Source organism: Emiliania huxleyi (genome assembly GCF_000372725.1).
Source record: "Emiliania huxleyi CCMP1516 unplaced genomic scaffold EMIHUscaffold_539, whole genome shotgun sequence".
In the NCBI taxonomy this organism is placed as follows: Eukaryota; Haptophyta; order Isochrysidales; family Noelaerhabdaceae; genus Emiliania; species Emiliania huxleyi.
This window is the reverse complement of record NW_005197951.1, coordinates 24,351-40,072: the sequence shown is the minus strand read 5'-3', so window position 1 is coordinate 40,072 and position 15,722 is coordinate 24,351. Positions and strand designations below refer to the sequence as shown.

Genomic DNA, 15,722 nt, shown 5'->3' with positions numbered 1-15,722 from the left:
GGCGTGGATCGACGCTGGCAACCGGCTCGACGTGACCCTCGCCACCGCCTTCCAGCCCACCACCACCGAGTCCGCCGCCGCTGTCGCATCCGCCGCCGTCGCCGCCGCCTCCATCGCCACCCTCGCCCTACCACCACCGAGCCCACCGCCGCCCTCGCTTCTACCGCCGAAGCCCGCCCCGCCGTTGCCGTCGCCACCGCCTCCCAGCCCGCCCTCCGCTAATCCGCTGCCACCGTCACGCCGAGTGTCGCCTCCGCTGTCGTCCCCTGAACCTCTGTTGCCGCCACTGCCCTCGCCGCTGCCGCCACTGCCCTCGCCGCTGCCCCCGCCGCCGCCCAGCCTGCCCCCAGCAAGCCCGCCCCGCGTATCTCACAAGCCCTTGCTTGTGCCACCGCATAGAAGGAGAAGAAGAAGAAGGACAAGGGGAAGAGCGAGGAGGGTGAGGGCAGCTCGACGACGCCGCCGGCAGGGGTGCCCACGCCCCCGCCTCCCTCGCTACCGCCACCGCTTCTCCTACGTAGCAGCCAGTCCAGTCCCTTCCCGGCCGTGACTTAGCTCACCTCCCGTCCGCCGGCCTGCGGCAGGGGCTCTCCGAGGAGCTCAAGGTCGAGATGCGCGCCGAAACCAAATCGAAGATCGCGGCGGCCGTCGCCGCCCTCGAGGCGCGCATTCCCCGAGCTGTCCAAGAGGCCCTCGGCCCTGCTGTCGCAGAGGCCGCCGCCGCCGCCGTCGCGCCAGCTGTCGCCGCCGCCGTCGGGCCAGCTGTCGAGGCCGCTGTCGCCGCAGCCATGCAGAAGGTGACGCCGGGCGACGCTGCCGCCGCCGCAACCGCCACCGGCACCGGCGTGGCCGAGCGCCCGCGCCGCGCCGTTGCCGGTGGCGGGAAGAAGGACTAGAAGTAGCCACCCACTTTCGTCAACTAGCATAACCCGGTCTTGCAAGAGGCGTGTCTAGACTGGAGGGTTGTGTGTGGAGGGTGAAATCCCGCGAGAGTTGGTGTTAGAGTCAGGTATGCCCACCTCTACGTCCTGTGCGCGCGAGGCTCTCACCTCTCGTTGGGCTTTTTGCAGTTTAGCGAGACCGGTTTTACACTTTGCACTTCACAAGACACTCTTCGACTTTGGGCTTCGGGCTTCGGACTTGAGCCTTTGCACTTCACAAAACACTCGGGCTTCGGGCTTCAGGCTTCGGACTTGAGCCTTAGCACTTCAGAAGACACTTCAACTTCACGCTTGCACCTTCTAAAAAACTTCATCTTTGTGCTTTGTACTTCGCGTTTCAGGCTTTGGGCTTGACGCATTTCACTTCTCGCGTTGCGGGCCACAGCCTGGAGCATGGACACCACTTCGTCGCATCGCTCGGACATGGTCTTTGCCGTGTACCGAGCTCCCTCGAGCGTGCCGCGCAAGTGCTTCATCTTGTGCTCCAACTCTTTGAGCGATGCGGGCCCAAGATGATCTCCATTCCTGAGCACGCCGACGCGAATGGCCACTGTTGACACTGACGAGTACACGCGCCCGGCGTCGGCCGGGAGCGACGAGCCGTCCACCGCCGAGCCCACCATAGCCCGGACCGCGTCAAAGCATGCAAGCGCAGCGTGGAAGTTTTCCTTCAACAGCGGGGCAAGCTCAGCTTCCCCCACCGGCCGATCCCCGCTCCACACCCACGCCATGCGCCGAAGGTTGATCCGCGCGGCCGGACCGCCCGCCGTCTTGGTAAGATTCATTAGGACCGGCATGACGGGCTCCGCCGTCAGCATGCCCTTGAAGGCGAGTGCGCACTCCTCGGAATCGAGGTCCTCGCCCATCTTGGTCTCTGCGGCATTGCGGATGGCCCGCACCGCCTTCATGAACGACTTTGCATCCCGCGAGGAGACTGTCACGTGGCTTCCCATCGCCGCCGCCGCCCGCGCGAAGAATACGAGTCGCCCGTCAGAGCCCGCGAGATCTCCCAGCTTGAGCTCCTTCAAAAACGCCCGATCCTGCGTAGCCTTGTTCTTTGCGGCTGCAGCAGCCCTCTGGGCAGCGTTTCCCTCCTCCGCGTAGTGCACCTCCGGCTGCACTGGCGCTAGGTCTGCCAGGCGCAGGTGCATCTTCTGCTTGATGTCCTCACTCGCTGCCTCCAGCCTCTTCATGATCTCCTCGTATGCCTTGGTCCATGCGGCTTTGCCCATGTCTGCAATCAGCATTGACATGGCTTCAGCCCAACGGGACCATGCGTCTTCATCGATGTACACCGCGCCGTAGCCCGATTCCCACGCGTCCGGCGCGAGGGTGACGAACGGCATGACCACTTCCGCGAGGACTGGCCACTCCATTTCCTTGATCCCATCCACCAGCGACAAACCGGCGATGGATCCCAGGAAAGCCTGGCGCTGTGCCTCGCCTTCGAGGAGCAGGTTGTGCGCACCGCGTGCCGCGAAGCGCTCATTGGCGTCGCCCTCGGCCTGAAGATACGTGATCGTTTTGGTTGCCATAGCAGAATGCGAGAAGAGCTGATGAGCCAGAAGCTGTCGCGCGAGTCCAGGTCCGATCCATCCAGTCGATCCATCCTGTACTCGTCCACTAGTAGAGCCGTGGGCTCATTTCACGGAACTAAGTTTCATCTTTTTTCTGTCATCACCAGGACGAGTCTCGTGGGCGCCACCCGCTCCTCCGCTGCAACCATGGGCGCCGTGGCGGACGCCTTCAAGCTCCTCTTCGCGTGCGCCGGCATCTTCGCCAGCTTCTCCTACTTTGCCGTCCTGCAGGAGGACGTCTACAAGAAGGAGTACGGCGGCTCGGACAAGGTCAAGGGCGAGAAGTTTGCCTTCACCTTCCTCGCGCTGACGGCCGAGCGCGGCATCAACGCCGCCATCGCGCTGCTGGGGATGGCGGTGCTCGGCGGCTCGGGCATCAAGATCCCGCACAAGGAGATCTTCAACTCGGGCATCTCGCAGATGCTCGCGATGGCCGCCTCGAACGAGGCGCTGCGGTACGTCTCCTTTCCGACGCAGGTGCTGGGCAAGTCGTGCAAGATGGTGCCGGTGATGGCGGGCGGCATCCTGCTGGGCGGCAAGTCGTACGACCTCGTCAAGTACCTGCAGGTCGCGCTCATCACGCTCGGCGTCACCGTCTTCAACTTTGGAGGCAAGAAGAAGGGCGGCGGCGAGGACTCGGCATACGGCCTGTGGCTCATCGCGGCGTCGCTGGTGATGGACGCGGTGACGGGCGGGCTGCAGGACAGGGTCAAGGCGTCGACCAAGGCGCTCAACCCCTCCGACCCCAAGGCCAAGCCCACCATGCACGAGTCCATGTTTTGGACAAACGCGTCGGGCTGCTTGGTTGCCGCGGCGCTCGGCCTAGCGACAGGTGCGCCACCACTCGGCACCATTAGCGTTTACCGCCGTACCTGCCACCACTCGCCGCCGCTCGCCGCCGCTCGCCGCCGCTTCCGCCGCCGCCCCGCCGCCGGCAGCAGCGACTGCGGAACGCCGGCCGGTGACGGGGCGGCGTGTGGGCTGCTATATGTGTGTGTGTGTCTGCTAGGCCACCTGACGGAGGGGTTCGCCTTCTGCAGCCGGCACCCGGAGGTGCTGCAGGCGGTGCTCATCTACTCGCTCGCCTCCGCCGTCGGCCAGAACTTCATCTACTACACCATCACGCAGTTCGGGCCGCTGCTGCTGTCCACGGTCACGGCGTAGTTGGGAGAGAGAGAGAGGGAGAGGGAGAGAGAGCCGCGACGGCCACGGAGTAGGCGGGAGAGAGCCGAGGCGGGAGAGAGCCGAGGCGTGGTCGAGGTCGAGAGCGGCGAGAGAGCAGAGAGAGAGAGAGGGGGGGAGGGGGGAGAGAGAGAGAGAGAGAGAGAGAGAGAGAGCCGTCACACACACACACACACACACACACACACGCACACACACACAGCCGAGACATGGCCTTCGAGCGAGCCTCGCCCTCTCTCTTCCAGGTCACGACGACGCGCAAGATCTTCTCGACCGTCTACTCGGTGCTGCGAGAGACAGCCGAGATGCAGTCGAGATGCAGCCGAGATGCAGCCGAGATGCAGCCGCGACAGCTGGTCGGGAGGATCGCCGCGCGCTGCTGTGCGATCTCTCGGACCGGAGACGCGTCCACGCGACGTCCGCGACACATTCGCACCCTGCCAGTCCCTCCTTCCTGTTTGACGAGTCGCACCCCTCCCACCCCAGGTGCTGCGCAATCCGTCCAACTCGCTCGACGAGATGCAGTGGGTTGGCTGCTACCCTCGCCCTCCCCGCCCTCCCCGGACCCTTCTCGGACCCGTCCTCGGACCCTCCCTGCAGGCCGGCTGCACCCTCGTCTTCGTGGGTCTTGCCGTCGAGCTGCTCGAGAAGGCGCCTCCCGCCTCCCTCCTCCCTTGGCGCCTCTCCCTCTCTCTCTCTCTTCTCCGTCTCGCCTCTCCTCGCTTGCCGCCTCTCCCCTCCCTTGCCGCCTCCCTCTCTCTCTCTCCTCTCGGCCCGCCGCTGCGAATGCGACCCACTCTCCGGTCTCCGCCCCCGTCGCCACAGGCGCTCCCCTCCAAGAAGCCGGCCAAGGACCCGAAGAAGCTCTGAGACGGCGGAAAGAGGCGGCCTCGGGAGAGGAGGGCGCCGGTCGCGCCCGCTCGCTCTGCCCGCCACCGCTTCGCGCAACGCCAGACCTCGCTCAGAACCGCATGCCCGCTGCCTCCTCACACCCGGCCTCTCGAGACATCCGGCGAGGCTGCACATGCGCGCCGCCTCCTTCCGATGGCCTTAACGGTCGAGTGTGTGCAAGTATTAGTGGTCCGCAGAGTGGGCCGCCCTCGGATTCTTTAAGTTTTCGGTACGAACACGAACAGGGACGGACGCGCGGGACGGACGGTGCACAATATATATCTTGTATATCGGAACAAGAAAGAAAACACGCGGCCCAAGGGCGGAGGGATGGGTCATGGGAGGACGGCACGCCGCCACCACACAGGGATTTTAAGGAGAGGTGTGTGATGCGCTAGCCGTCGCCCACCCTGTATATGGGTTATGGCCAGCACTCGCTCGCCTTTTTTTTTCGCGCTCCACCTCCAGCCCTGCGGGTCTTCAGTAGTAGGGACACCGGAGGGCTACGAAGCCTTCACACTCCAAGGCGCAAGGGGCTGGGCAATGGCTGCTTGAGTCTCACGTTGACGGAGAGAGATGTTCACGCAATATACTAGCCCTGCTCTAGAGGGAATCTTTCACAATATCGCAACCGCGATACCGCGCGATATTTGGCGATAAAATGCGATAAATGGCGATGTTGTGCGATGCTCGCGATCACGCGCGTCCGAACCACCGCGTGTCCCGGTCCACCGTGTCCCTCCCTCCATTCACACTCTCCCAGTCCTTTCTGGTCTAGTGCCCGTCTTCTCCGCCCGCCGTCGGGCCGATTCCCCTCTTTCGTCCTTTAGACGTTTCACCTACTGTTGTAGCCTAAAGTCTGTGCAGGTTGCGGAGGACACGATCCCGGCGTGAACACAACTAACTGACGTATCTGCTCCTGACAGTGGCACGCACCGCGCTGTGGCGCGTGCCACTGTCTTTGTTTGAAGTTAAAAGTCGAATCAGAGCGGCGTCGGCGCTGTCCTCCATTTTCCTCCCCCGGACCGACCGTCCGGCACCGCTCCGGGACGCACGCCGGCGAAGCACCATCAAGCTGCTGTACGGCCCTGGCATCGCCTTCCCAGGCTTAGCTAGACTGAGAGATATTGTGCACATGGTTGGTCTCTACAATATATACACTGACACTTTACCTCCCAGAGCTCTGTGCATTGTATGGCTTGTGCTGTGGCGCCGACGTCCGAGGGCGCGGTCAGCACCGCGCCGGATCTCTTCTGAGAGCCGGCGCGGATCGCGGATGCGGCTCAAGGCTCTGCCGGCGGGTCTGTGGCCTGGCGCCTGCCAGACTGCGGGTCCAAAGTACCCCGGCGCTCGCGCGCGCCACCGCCCCCGGCGCGGGGTGGGATGTCAGTGCGTGAGTCCTGTGTCCCCGTCCCTGTGCTCCACCTTCTTCTCCCGTGTCAGTCCCTGAGAACCCCACTACATAGCGCCACCTCGTGAGCTGTCCTGTGAGCTGTGTGCTGTGTGTCCAGCAGTCCGGACCCGGTGCTACGGCCGGTGACTGTGCCTCGTGCCGGCTCCCGAGCCAATCGTGTGCAGCGTGTGTGTGCGTGTGGGCCCGTCCTCCATGCTAGGAGGCGTGTAACACTGACTGATTGACTGTGGCGCAGTGGCGGGGTTGCGGTTGAGCGTTGAGGCGCCAAACTCATCAATTTACAGCAACTACTTTTACAACTTTGACAGAAAGAAAAAGGAAGATCGCAAACCCTCAAACGGACCCCGCGGGCTCCGCGCCGGGGCCCCGGGGCGTGCGAGCCCCACCCCAGCTCTGCTTCAGGCATCAGAGGGTACAGGGAACAGGGTGGGAGGCTTAGTCTCGAGGGCTTAGGTTAGCGCGGAGTGAGAGAGTGTCCACACAGGGATTTTAAGGAGAGGAGTGTGTGCTAGCCTCGCCCACAGCGGATTGTTCCAACCAAGCCGCGGAGCGAGTGACGGATAAAGTCGTGTGAAAGAGCTGTGAAAGCGAAAGTATCGAAATTAATTGCCCGCCGCAGGCGAAGAAAATTTTCAGGGTTTTTTGGTCCCCTACGCCGAAGAAATCGAAGATGTCGGCGGGCGCCCGACGGTATGGATGGAGCACGCGCGCTGCCCGGCATGCCTGCAGCATCCAAACGAGACGCACGGCGTCGCTCAGCCGTGTCCACGCGGCTTCGCTCCTGTCCTAACCGGCGCCATCTGGGCGGCTGCTGCGGAGCTGCTGCCGGCGGTGCGGCAACTGGCCGACAGATACAACGCTCAGGGCACCCGCCGGCGATTCACTGGAAAGGAACGAAGGCGCCGCTGTCGGCGATTCACCGCCGTTCGTTCCCGTCTCTCAAGCTGGCTACACCGTCCATGGACGAGGGAGACGTCGCCTCCTCTTTCGTCCCGGGCACTGTTCGCGCCGGAAGGCACTGTACACTGCGAAGTACATTAACCTTCATCCCTCCTACCGCCGGCCGGGAGTGCAGCCTTCGCCATCGCTGAGTGAGATTATCCTCGACTTTGGCACCTGCGAAGCAATGAACAACATGCAGTACGTCATATGCAATGGCGCTATGACAGCCCTGCGATGGGCGTCCTCGACGCAGACGAGGCGGAGCTCATCTGCACGGCGCAGATCGCCGACTTTCTCTCTCTCCCTGCGCGAGTGGTTGCGCCACCGTGGATGAGGCATATGGGCTGGGCAGGGGAGTTGGTAGAGGAGGTCGACTGAGGGCGCGAGGCCGCCAATCGTCACAGTCTGCTGCTGACTGTCGGTCGCTGACTGGTTGCGCATTGCGCTGGCCGCGCAGCGGCCTTTAGAAAATTTTGGCCGCAGGCCTAGGTTTTGAAAGATCAAGAGAATAAGCGCCGGTGAGGCTTTGAGAAGCTGCCGTTTGCGGCTTCCTAAGTCAACTTTTCGAGAGGAACGTTTTGGCTGAGCTATAACGGCTCCAAAGTCGCGCGCGATCATCGAGTTTTGAGTCAATAATTATGAAAGGAAAGGGCTGGCGAGAATTATAGCTCAGCCAATCGATTCAGCGTGCTCTGAAACGCCCAAAACCGTCGAGTTTTTCACCGTGGTCCAAACAGAGAGCTTAATATTTTGATTTTCTTGGCCACGGCCACGATTACCCGTCACTCGCTCCGCGGTCGATTCTTCTTCCTGCGATTGCCGCCAAAAAAGAAATTCTTCATGCTCCCTCAGGCGATCTTCTCTCGAGGCCAATGTGCATTGTCTTCGCCGCCGCGCCGCCTCGCCGCCTCCACCACCGCCGCTCGCCTCGCCGAACACGCCGCCGCCCCCGCGCCCGCCCGCCTCCTCGACCTCTCCACGGAGCTCCTCGCTCGCGGCGCGCCCTGTTACGTGTTAGACCTAAAGGTCGGCGCTTCGACCAACTATAGTAATTAGTATCCTCTATAGGCCACCTTTTGCGCGCAAAAGGTGGCCTATAGTTGGTCGAAGCGCCGCCCTTTAGGTCTAACAAAACAGGAGCTCCTCTCGGAGGGCGCACCCTCCTGCCCGCCCCAGTCACCTCAGGACCTGGATGAGCCGGTGGCCTAGTTGGTCGAACGAAGCGCCGACCTATCTTTACGCTTATAGGTCTAACACGCCCTCTCTCGCTGCGACCCCGCCGACAACGCTCGTGTCGCGGCCGTCTCGCTGCTCTTCCACGCCTCGCTCGCACGGGAGGGCATTCGCTTGTGGGCGCGAGAGCGCGGCTTCGAGCTGCCGGCGCTAAGAAATATAATCTGCCGGGCGGCCCTTTGTGTTTCGGCTATTTTCGGTCGCCCCGCGCAAGCGAGCGCGCCCCCTTTCGTTCGCAATATTCGGCCCACGCCGGGTTGCAGGCACCGAGTCCGCGCTCTCACACCCATGCCTGCGGTCAAGCGGCCCAGCTCGGCGCCGCCAAGCAAAGAATACCTGAACCAGATGCGCGCGCAGAATCATGGGGCTTCCGATCAGGCTGAGCCAGCAGCACTGTGCAAATGGCTGTCGGAGCTGTGCGGTGGCGGATCGTCCACCCGCGACACGACGCTCACCCAAACCTCACCTGGAAGCTTCGGCAACTCTCTCTGGGCGTCGTTATACCCCTCTGCGGGAGCCGCCGCCAAAACGTGTGGGTAAGAAGGGGGAGAAGGCGGAAGCAGATCTGGAGAAAAGCTTGACGCCGTGGTGAAGTTCTCCTGAAGCATAAAAAAGTTCGTCCCCACGGCAGGCTACGTCCCCTGATGAGTTGCAGGTCTGAGACGGCTGGCTCTCTGTCCTCAGTCTGTCGCTTGACTGCTGCATGCAGAACACGTCAATGACTCAACGTGGGAACAGCAATGTTGGGGCTCGACCCCGGCGACCCGATTCACGCATAAAGCGACGAGAAGGGCGACCGAAACCGTTCCCCCCACGCCACGTGCACGACACAGCTCACAGGTGAGAAGACGAGGGGCCGGCCACGACGCGGCGAGACGGCGGCGCCCGGCATGTGGCGTCCGCGGGCGGCCATGTCGAGAGTAACGCGAGAGAGAGGTAGTCGCGCCCGGCCAGCGCATCCAGAAGGATAGACATGAGAAACTTTTTCGCGCAGTGGGGCAGAGTGAGTGAGAGAGACCACAGAGAGTCTGCGCGCCTCCCCCTGAGCCCTGTGTGCTCTCGCGCCTGGCCCGTTGAGAGCTAGACAGAAACAGACACTTGAGCATCGTGCAGCTCGGGTTCACACGGCTCAACTCACCTCTCACCCGCCGCCGCCCGCGGCCGCACACGAACCGGTCGCACACCGCCGCGCCCCTCTAGAGTGTGTCTGCTGAAGACCAACGGCACCTTCCACAGATGCGGCTACAGCTACTCGCCCCGCGCAGCCTCGTGCTCCGGCGGCGGCCCTTTCCGACTCCGTCGGCTCCGCCTCCTCCACTGCGGCGGGGCGGCGCTGCCGCGCCCACTGCCACCACGCGTGCGGCCCCGACCCCTGCCGCTGCCTCCAGCCACCGCGGCGGCGGCTGCCGGGGCCTTGTGCGCCGCCGCCGCCTTGGCGTCCCACAGCGGGCGGAAGCGCCTCGCGAGCTTCTCCCCCGCGGCGCCCGACTCTGCCAGCTCTGCAAGCAGCGCCAGCCCGTCCGCCCGGCGGCCGGCACCGTCGCAGGCGCGGAGGGCCGTGTGCACCGCCCGCTCGTCGGGGTCATGGTCGGCGCAGAGGGCGCGGAACACGAGCAGCGCCGGGCGGACGTAGCCGGCGGCGCTCAGCGCGTTCATCACGGTCGTGTAGCCGATGAGGGAGGGGCGCACCTGTGAACGGGCGGAGCTTGGGGGAAGGGGGGAGGAGGCAGCCACGGTGGTGCGCGAGGAGCGACGGGCGCACGTGCGCTGCTCGCATCCGGCTCAGCAGTCGGAGTGCCGCGCGTGCGGCGGGTCGACCACCCGCGCGGCGGCAGGCGGCGATAGCGGTGTGAAAGGAGATTGCGTCTGGTGCTGCGGCCTCGTCGAGGAGGGCGAGTGCGTCGCGCCACGCGCCGCCAGCCTCGCAGGCGGCGAGGGCGCAGTTGGTCGAGACGGTGTTTGGTGACAGGCCCTCGTCGCGCGCGTCCTGCAGGAGCGAGCTTGGCGGGGGTCGTCAGGGGAGGGAGAGGGAGGAGGTAGCAGGAGGCGGCGAGAGAAAGAGAGGGAGAGAGGGAGAAGGAGGGAGAGAGAGAGAGAGAAAGAGAGGGAGAGAGAGAGAGGGAGAGAGAGAGGGGGGGAGAGAGAGAGAGAGAGAGAGAGAGAGAGAGGGAGGGAGGGAGGGAGAGAGAGAGAGAGAGAGGGAGGGAGGGAGAGAGAGAGAGAGAGAGAGAGAGAGAGAGAGAGAGAGGGAGAGAGAGAGAGAGAGAGAGAGAGAGAGATGGGGAGAGAGAGATGGGGAGATCGTCCTGCAGCATCGACGCGGCGATCGGCCAGTGCGCTGGCGTCGCGCACGCACGCATCACCGCGTGGTAGTGCACGAGGCCTGGCCGAGGCACAGCCGGGATAGGGCCGAGATACAGCCGAGAGCCAGCCGAGACACAGCCGAGACGCAGCCGAGATGCAGCCGAGAGATGGAGCGCGCGAGGCCTGGCCGCAGCCCCTCCGACCGCATCCGCTCGAGCAGCCTCAGCGCCTCATCCGGCTGCCCTCCTAATCTCGGGGCGATCTCGGGTCACCTCGGGCGAGTCTCGAGGAGCCACACCGCCTCCTCCCCCCTCCCCGCCTCTCTCGCACGCGGAGAGAGCCGCTCCGTAGCTGTGTGCGTCCGGCGTGTTGCGCGGCGGAGGCACCTAGCTAGCGGCGAGGCAGGTGCGGCGGCGGGAAGAAGAGAGGCGGGGAGAAGTGCGCGGCGCCGGCGGCACCCGCTCCGCCATCTCGCCGAGCAGCCGCAGCGCCGTCCGCCACTCGCCGCAGCGCGAGCAGGCGGCGATGGCGGTGTTGTAGCTGATTCGGTCGGGCGGCGCGCTGGGCGAGGCCTCCATCTCGGACAGCAGGAGGAGGGCCTCGTCCGACTGGCCGCCGCGCTCGCACGCCGCGAGCGCCGCGTTCAGCGCGACGGTGTCGGGCTCGATGCCCTCGTCGCGCGCGTCCTGCAGCAGCGAGAGAGCCACCGGCCAGTGCGTCGCCGTCGCGCACGCCCGGATCGCCGCCGTGTAGCCGATCAGGCTGGGCGGCAGCGAGGAGGCCTGCAGCGTCTGGAAGGTGTCGAGCGCCCGCGCCGGCCTACCCAGTGCACCGTGCGCCCGGATCGCCTCGACGTATACGGCGGCGTTGTGGGTGCGGTTGCCCAGGGCAGCAGTGGCAGTGGCAAAGATCTGCAACGCCGCCGCCCAGTCGCCGCGGCGGTTGTGTGCGGACATCTCGCGGGCCGCGGCGGCGCCCCGGGACGATACGCGGCCGCCACCACGGGCCCGGGGGGCCGCTGGGGACATTACCCACGGTGCGCAGAGGTCTGCCCGCTGGGTTCCAACTTTTCCGGGGTATGGTATGGTCGCGGGGTATGGTCCCTCGGCCCTCCCTCTACTGCCGCCGAGCCCGCAGCGCCATGAGGTAGGAACAGGCGCCCGTGTCGCAGAGAGAGCTGCTGCAGCTGCTCCACACTCCACTCGCCGCCGACACCCTTCTGGTTGCGGAGCGCCTCAATGTCGCGCGAATCAACATAGCCGTCGCTCAGACTGAATCAACATAGCCGTCGCTCGAGGCAAGATCTCGAACGCCAGGCGCAGCCGGCCAACCCGCTCGAGGCGACCACCGGCGAGGCGACCACCGGAGCGGGCGCGGCACCCACCGGAGGGGCACCCGCCGGCACGGCGATGCCCATTGAGGACGGTGTGGCGGTGCGGTGGCCCGCGGTGCGGTGCGGTGCGGTGCGGTGGCCCGCGGGGCGGCCGGCGCGGCGGCCACCGGAGCCGCCCGCACGGGGACGGCCACGGAGTTGGTGTCGAGGTTTGGTGTCGAGGTGTCGAGGCCAGGGCTCAGCAGGGTCCCAGGGATTCCCCTCTCGTGTAGGACAAAGTTGCACCCGGCGGCACGGGGGCAGGCGCGGGCCTCCTACTGGTTGCGCTCTCCTAGTTCTCCTGTGCTACTGCCAAAAGGGACAGCGACAGGTTCGCAGCACGGTGGACTCCCTATTCCACTGGCGATGAGCCTGTCGAGGACTGGGGCTCCACTCGAGGTCATGTTCATAGATTCCAAAGCATTGTTAATAGCAAAGGGGGGAAAAGGTACCCTCGACCCTCACGCCTGCAACCCTCGCGCGGCAGCACACCACTGCTCCGCACGAGACACCGTTGCAGGACCAACCCCAAAACGCGACAGCGCACACATGGGCTTCGCTAGAGGTGCGCGGCCTACGCGTGTCCTCGCCCTTGCTTGCGGTCTTGTCTCTTGAGGGGGAAGGGGAAGGGGCTGTGTGTGTGTGTGTGTGCATGTATGTATGTGTGTGTGTGTGCATGTGTGTGTGCATGTGTGTGTGCATGTGTGTGTGCATGTGTGTGTGTGTGTGTGTGTGTGTGTGTGTGTGTGTGTGTGTGTGTGTGTGTGTGTGTGTGTGTGTGTGTGTGTGTGTGTGTGTGTGTGTGTGTGTGTGTGTGTGTGTGTGTGTGGCGGGCCGTAAAGTAAACACGGTTCGCGCCGCCTTTTTTTTTCTCGCAAAGCCGACTCTGATCTGAGGTCCTCTAGCGCAATCTGCAGCACCGCAATCTGACGATGTCAGCGGCGCGCGAAGAGGAAGAGGAGGAGGAGCCCGCCTCTCTCCTCCTGCGGCTCGAGCCCACCGCCTCGCGGCTGGCTGCAATCTGCAGGCTCGACCTCCGCAAGGCTGGCCTCAAGCGCCTTCCCGCCAGCATCGGCCTGTGCGCGACATGCCTGGAGCAGCTCGATGTGGGAGGCAACCCTCTCGAATCGCTCGACGGCGTGCAGACGCTAGGGCGGCTGCGCGTCCTCTTCGCGACGGGTTGCGCGCTCGGCGGCCGGGGTCTGCCGGCCGGCGGCCCACTCTCGCGAGCCGACTCGCTCTTCATGCTCTCGCTCAAAGAGAACGGGCTGGCCGTGCTCGACGGCGAGGCGCTCCCCCCAAAGCTGGGCTGGCTCATCTGTGCGCAGAATGCGATCGCCGAGGTGCGGGCTCCGCACCGACTGAGCCACGTGCGCAAGCTCATGCTCTCGCACAACCTCCTCGACGCGGTGTCGGCCGACTTACTCATTGAGGCGATCCCTGCGCTCGAGATGCTGCGCCTCGCCTGCAACCGCATGGAGACCCTCCCCGCCGCCGCCTTTCGCCACCCGCGGCTGGCATGGTTCGCGTTCGGAGGCAACCCGTACTCTGCCCGCCTGTGCGCTGCCGCCCTCTCCGCCGCCGACGCAGCCGCCGACGCGGTGGCGACTCTGAAGGACGCCTCGGAGGCGGGCAGAGAGGTAGATCAGATCGAGAGGCAGAGCGGCGAAGCACTGTCAGCCACGGCTGGGCAGCAGGCGGTATGGGGGTGGACGCTAGGCGAGGCGGAGAGACGGCCACACTGGAGCGACACACAGACACACAGGACAGGACACACCTACCGGCGGGACTGTCACACCTCCCGAGTCTACGTCGCAGGTGGCTGTGGGGGAGGAGGAGCTGGGCCGCGGCTCGGGCGCGGTGGTCAAGCGCGGGACGTGGCAGGGTACGCCGGTCGCCTGCAAGCTGGGGCGGGCAGGTCTCTCACCACACCGCCGCCCGCACCCCTCCCACCTTTTTTTGAAGGTCGCCTGCAAGCTGTGGTCGGCGGAGCTGTTTTCGGACGGCGACGCGCGCGGCGAGTGGCTCATGGGGCGACTGACCGGCGGCTGCGCCAGCCTCGTCCGCACGCTCGCGGCGTGGGAGACGCCGTCGCTCGGCATGGCGGTCGAGCTGCTCGAAGGCAGAGCCGAGATCAGCCGAGATGGCCCGAGATGGCCCGAGAGATGGCCCGAGAGATGGCCCGAGAGAGTTGCGGGTGCGGAGCACCAGTAGGCGCTCCCGCAACACTCTCGCCCCCACTCCCCCAGCCTCGGCGGTGGGCGGCCCGCCGCACGTCCAATGACATGCATGTCCCCAGGCGCCTCTGCGGTGGGCGGCCCGCCGTCCTTCGCGTCGGTGACGCGCGACGCGTTCGTCGAGGGGAAGCACGCCCGCCTCACACCGGCACAGGCGCGAGGCGTCCTTGGGCCCTCGTCTGCGCGGCGCAGTGTCCGCGACACGACACGTGCCATGTGTGTCCACGACGGCCCCGCGGCCGTGCCTTGCAGGCGAGAGAAGTTGCGCGTGCCGTCGCTCGCGCTGGGGCGTGGCTGCACGCGCGCGGACTCGCGCACTGCGATATCTACTTGCACAACACGCTTCGCGTCGCGGAGACGGAGGCCCCCCCACACCGCGCCGAGAGGTAGCCGAGATCCAGCCGACCGACTGGCAGATCGTGGCCAACATGGGTCTGTGTGGCTTGGTGGTGGGGGCGGGGCGGCAATCGAGAGGGGCGCACCTCGGGCGCGTCCCAGCTGTACGGGCCCGTGGATATCTAGCCGACATCTAGCCGAGACATGGCCTGTCGACGTCGGCCGTTGTTCGGCCGCGTGCCTCGGCGTCCAGTCGTGGTCTGACCGTGCTTTCACCTCTCTCTTCTGTCTGCAGGTCGTGAAGCTGTCGGACCTCGGCGCCGCGTGCGCGTACGACCGGCACGGCCACACCGCCGTCGAGAAGCTCGAGGTGCGCTCGTTCGGCCTGCTGCTGCTCGACCTCCTCTCGCACCTGCAGGTCTCGCACGACGGAACCTTTGGCGGCGGCGAGGCGGCGGCGGCGGCGGCGGCGCTCCGACACGCGGCGGCTGCGTGCACAGCCGAGTCGCTCGAGGCCCGCCCGTCTTTTGCGGAGCTGTGCGCCGAGCTCTAAAGGCGGTCGGATCGGCGACCCCCCCGTGTATTGAGAATCGCCCCATTATGTATTTGAAGCCGTCGATTTCCTTGGGGGCTCAAACAACGGTGTGCCTTAGGGTGTGCTCGTTCCCTGTGTGGTACCTCTACCTGTTCCTGACCTGTCGGTGTGAGATCGCGACGCGCCACGAGTCCCGTGCTCCCGTGCCCAGTGTTGACTGTTGTGGCTTGTGGTTGCGCTTTCCGGAAAGCGCAAAGGCATCCAGTTTTTTTGCGGTTTGGTCGTGAAAGATTTTGCTAACCCCTGCGGAGTCGTGCGGGGGCGGGGCTCCTCTTTGCGAATACTCCCATACATCTCGTACCCGTTCTACGAGCTTCTACCAAGAGAGCTCTCTTGGAAGAATTTGCTAACACGGAGAGATTTTTTGCTTCGCAGTCGCCAGACGACGCAGGGCAGACGACGGGGAGGCGGAGCAGACGCGCAGGGCGAGACGAGGGAGGGAGCAGGACTTTGCGGAGATCAGCAGGAGGATGTACGAAGAGATTGGAGCAGCAGGGACCCGAGGGACCATGTGGAAGACGGCTAGTGGTAGTGCTAGTCCCCCATCGGGAGGACGACCCCGGCTAGTCGCCGACCACACCCACAAAGAACCCTGCACAAAGATCGCAGGGCGGGGACCTGCCTTTTTACCCATCTCCTAGTAGATGTCCGTTTTATTTTATTGCTTCGCACGTTTGTAACCGTCGGCGTCGCTGGCT

At 65.1% G+C, this 15,722-nt stretch overlaps 4 protein-coding genes across 4 annotated transcripts; 3 read left to right on the top strand and 1 right to left on the bottom strand.

The window, feature by feature from the left end:
* The first annotated feature begins 2,632 nt into the window (after positions 1–2,632).
* Positions 2,633–4,882, top strand: EMIHUDRAFT_459566 (hypothetical protein). The gene is made up of 6 exons (XM_005765703.1): positions 2,633–3,350; positions 3,528–3,670; positions 3,946–3,984; positions 4,187–4,228; positions 4,301–4,351; positions 4,526–4,882. Exons 1-6 carry the CDS (start codon positions 2,666–2,668, stop codon positions 4,568–4,570), a joined length of 1,005 nt encoding a protein of 334 aa, XP_005765760.1. The 5' UTR covers positions 2,633–2,665; the 3' UTR covers positions 4,571–4,882.
* A 3,512-nt stretch (positions 4,883–8,394) lies between these two features.
* On the top strand, positions 8,395–9,283 carry EMIHUDRAFT_371115 (hypothetical protein). The gene has a single exon (XM_005765702.1). The coding sequence runs from the start codon at positions 8,469–8,471 to the stop codon at positions 8,718–8,720; it is 252 nt and encodes an 83-aa protein (XP_005765759.1). The 5' UTR covers positions 8,395–8,468; the 3' UTR covers positions 8,721–9,283.
* A 62-nt stretch (positions 9,284–9,345) lies between these two features.
* On the bottom strand, positions 9,346–11,512 carry EMIHUDRAFT_470737 (hypothetical protein; the record flags this gene model as incomplete). Its single annotated transcript, XM_005765701.1, has 3 exons — positions 9,346–9,869; positions 9,943–10,167; positions 10,943–11,512. The coding sequence occupies 3 exons, from the start codon at positions 11,510–11,512 to the stop codon at positions 9,429–9,431; spliced, it is 1,236 nt and encodes a 411-aa protein (XP_005765758.1). The 3' UTR covers positions 9,346–9,428.
* Positions 11,513–12,788: 1,276 nt separating this feature from the next.
* On the top strand, positions 12,789–14,982 carry EMIHUDRAFT_119876 (hypothetical protein; the record flags this gene model as incomplete). Its single annotated transcript, XM_005765700.1, has 4 exons — positions 12,789–13,496; positions 13,675–13,749; positions 13,822–13,962; positions 14,725–14,982. 4 exons carry the CDS (start codon positions 12,789–12,791, stop codon positions 14,980–14,982), a joined length of 1,182 nt encoding a protein of 393 aa, XP_005765757.1.
* Between the last annotated feature and the right edge of the window lie 740 nt (positions 14,983–15,722).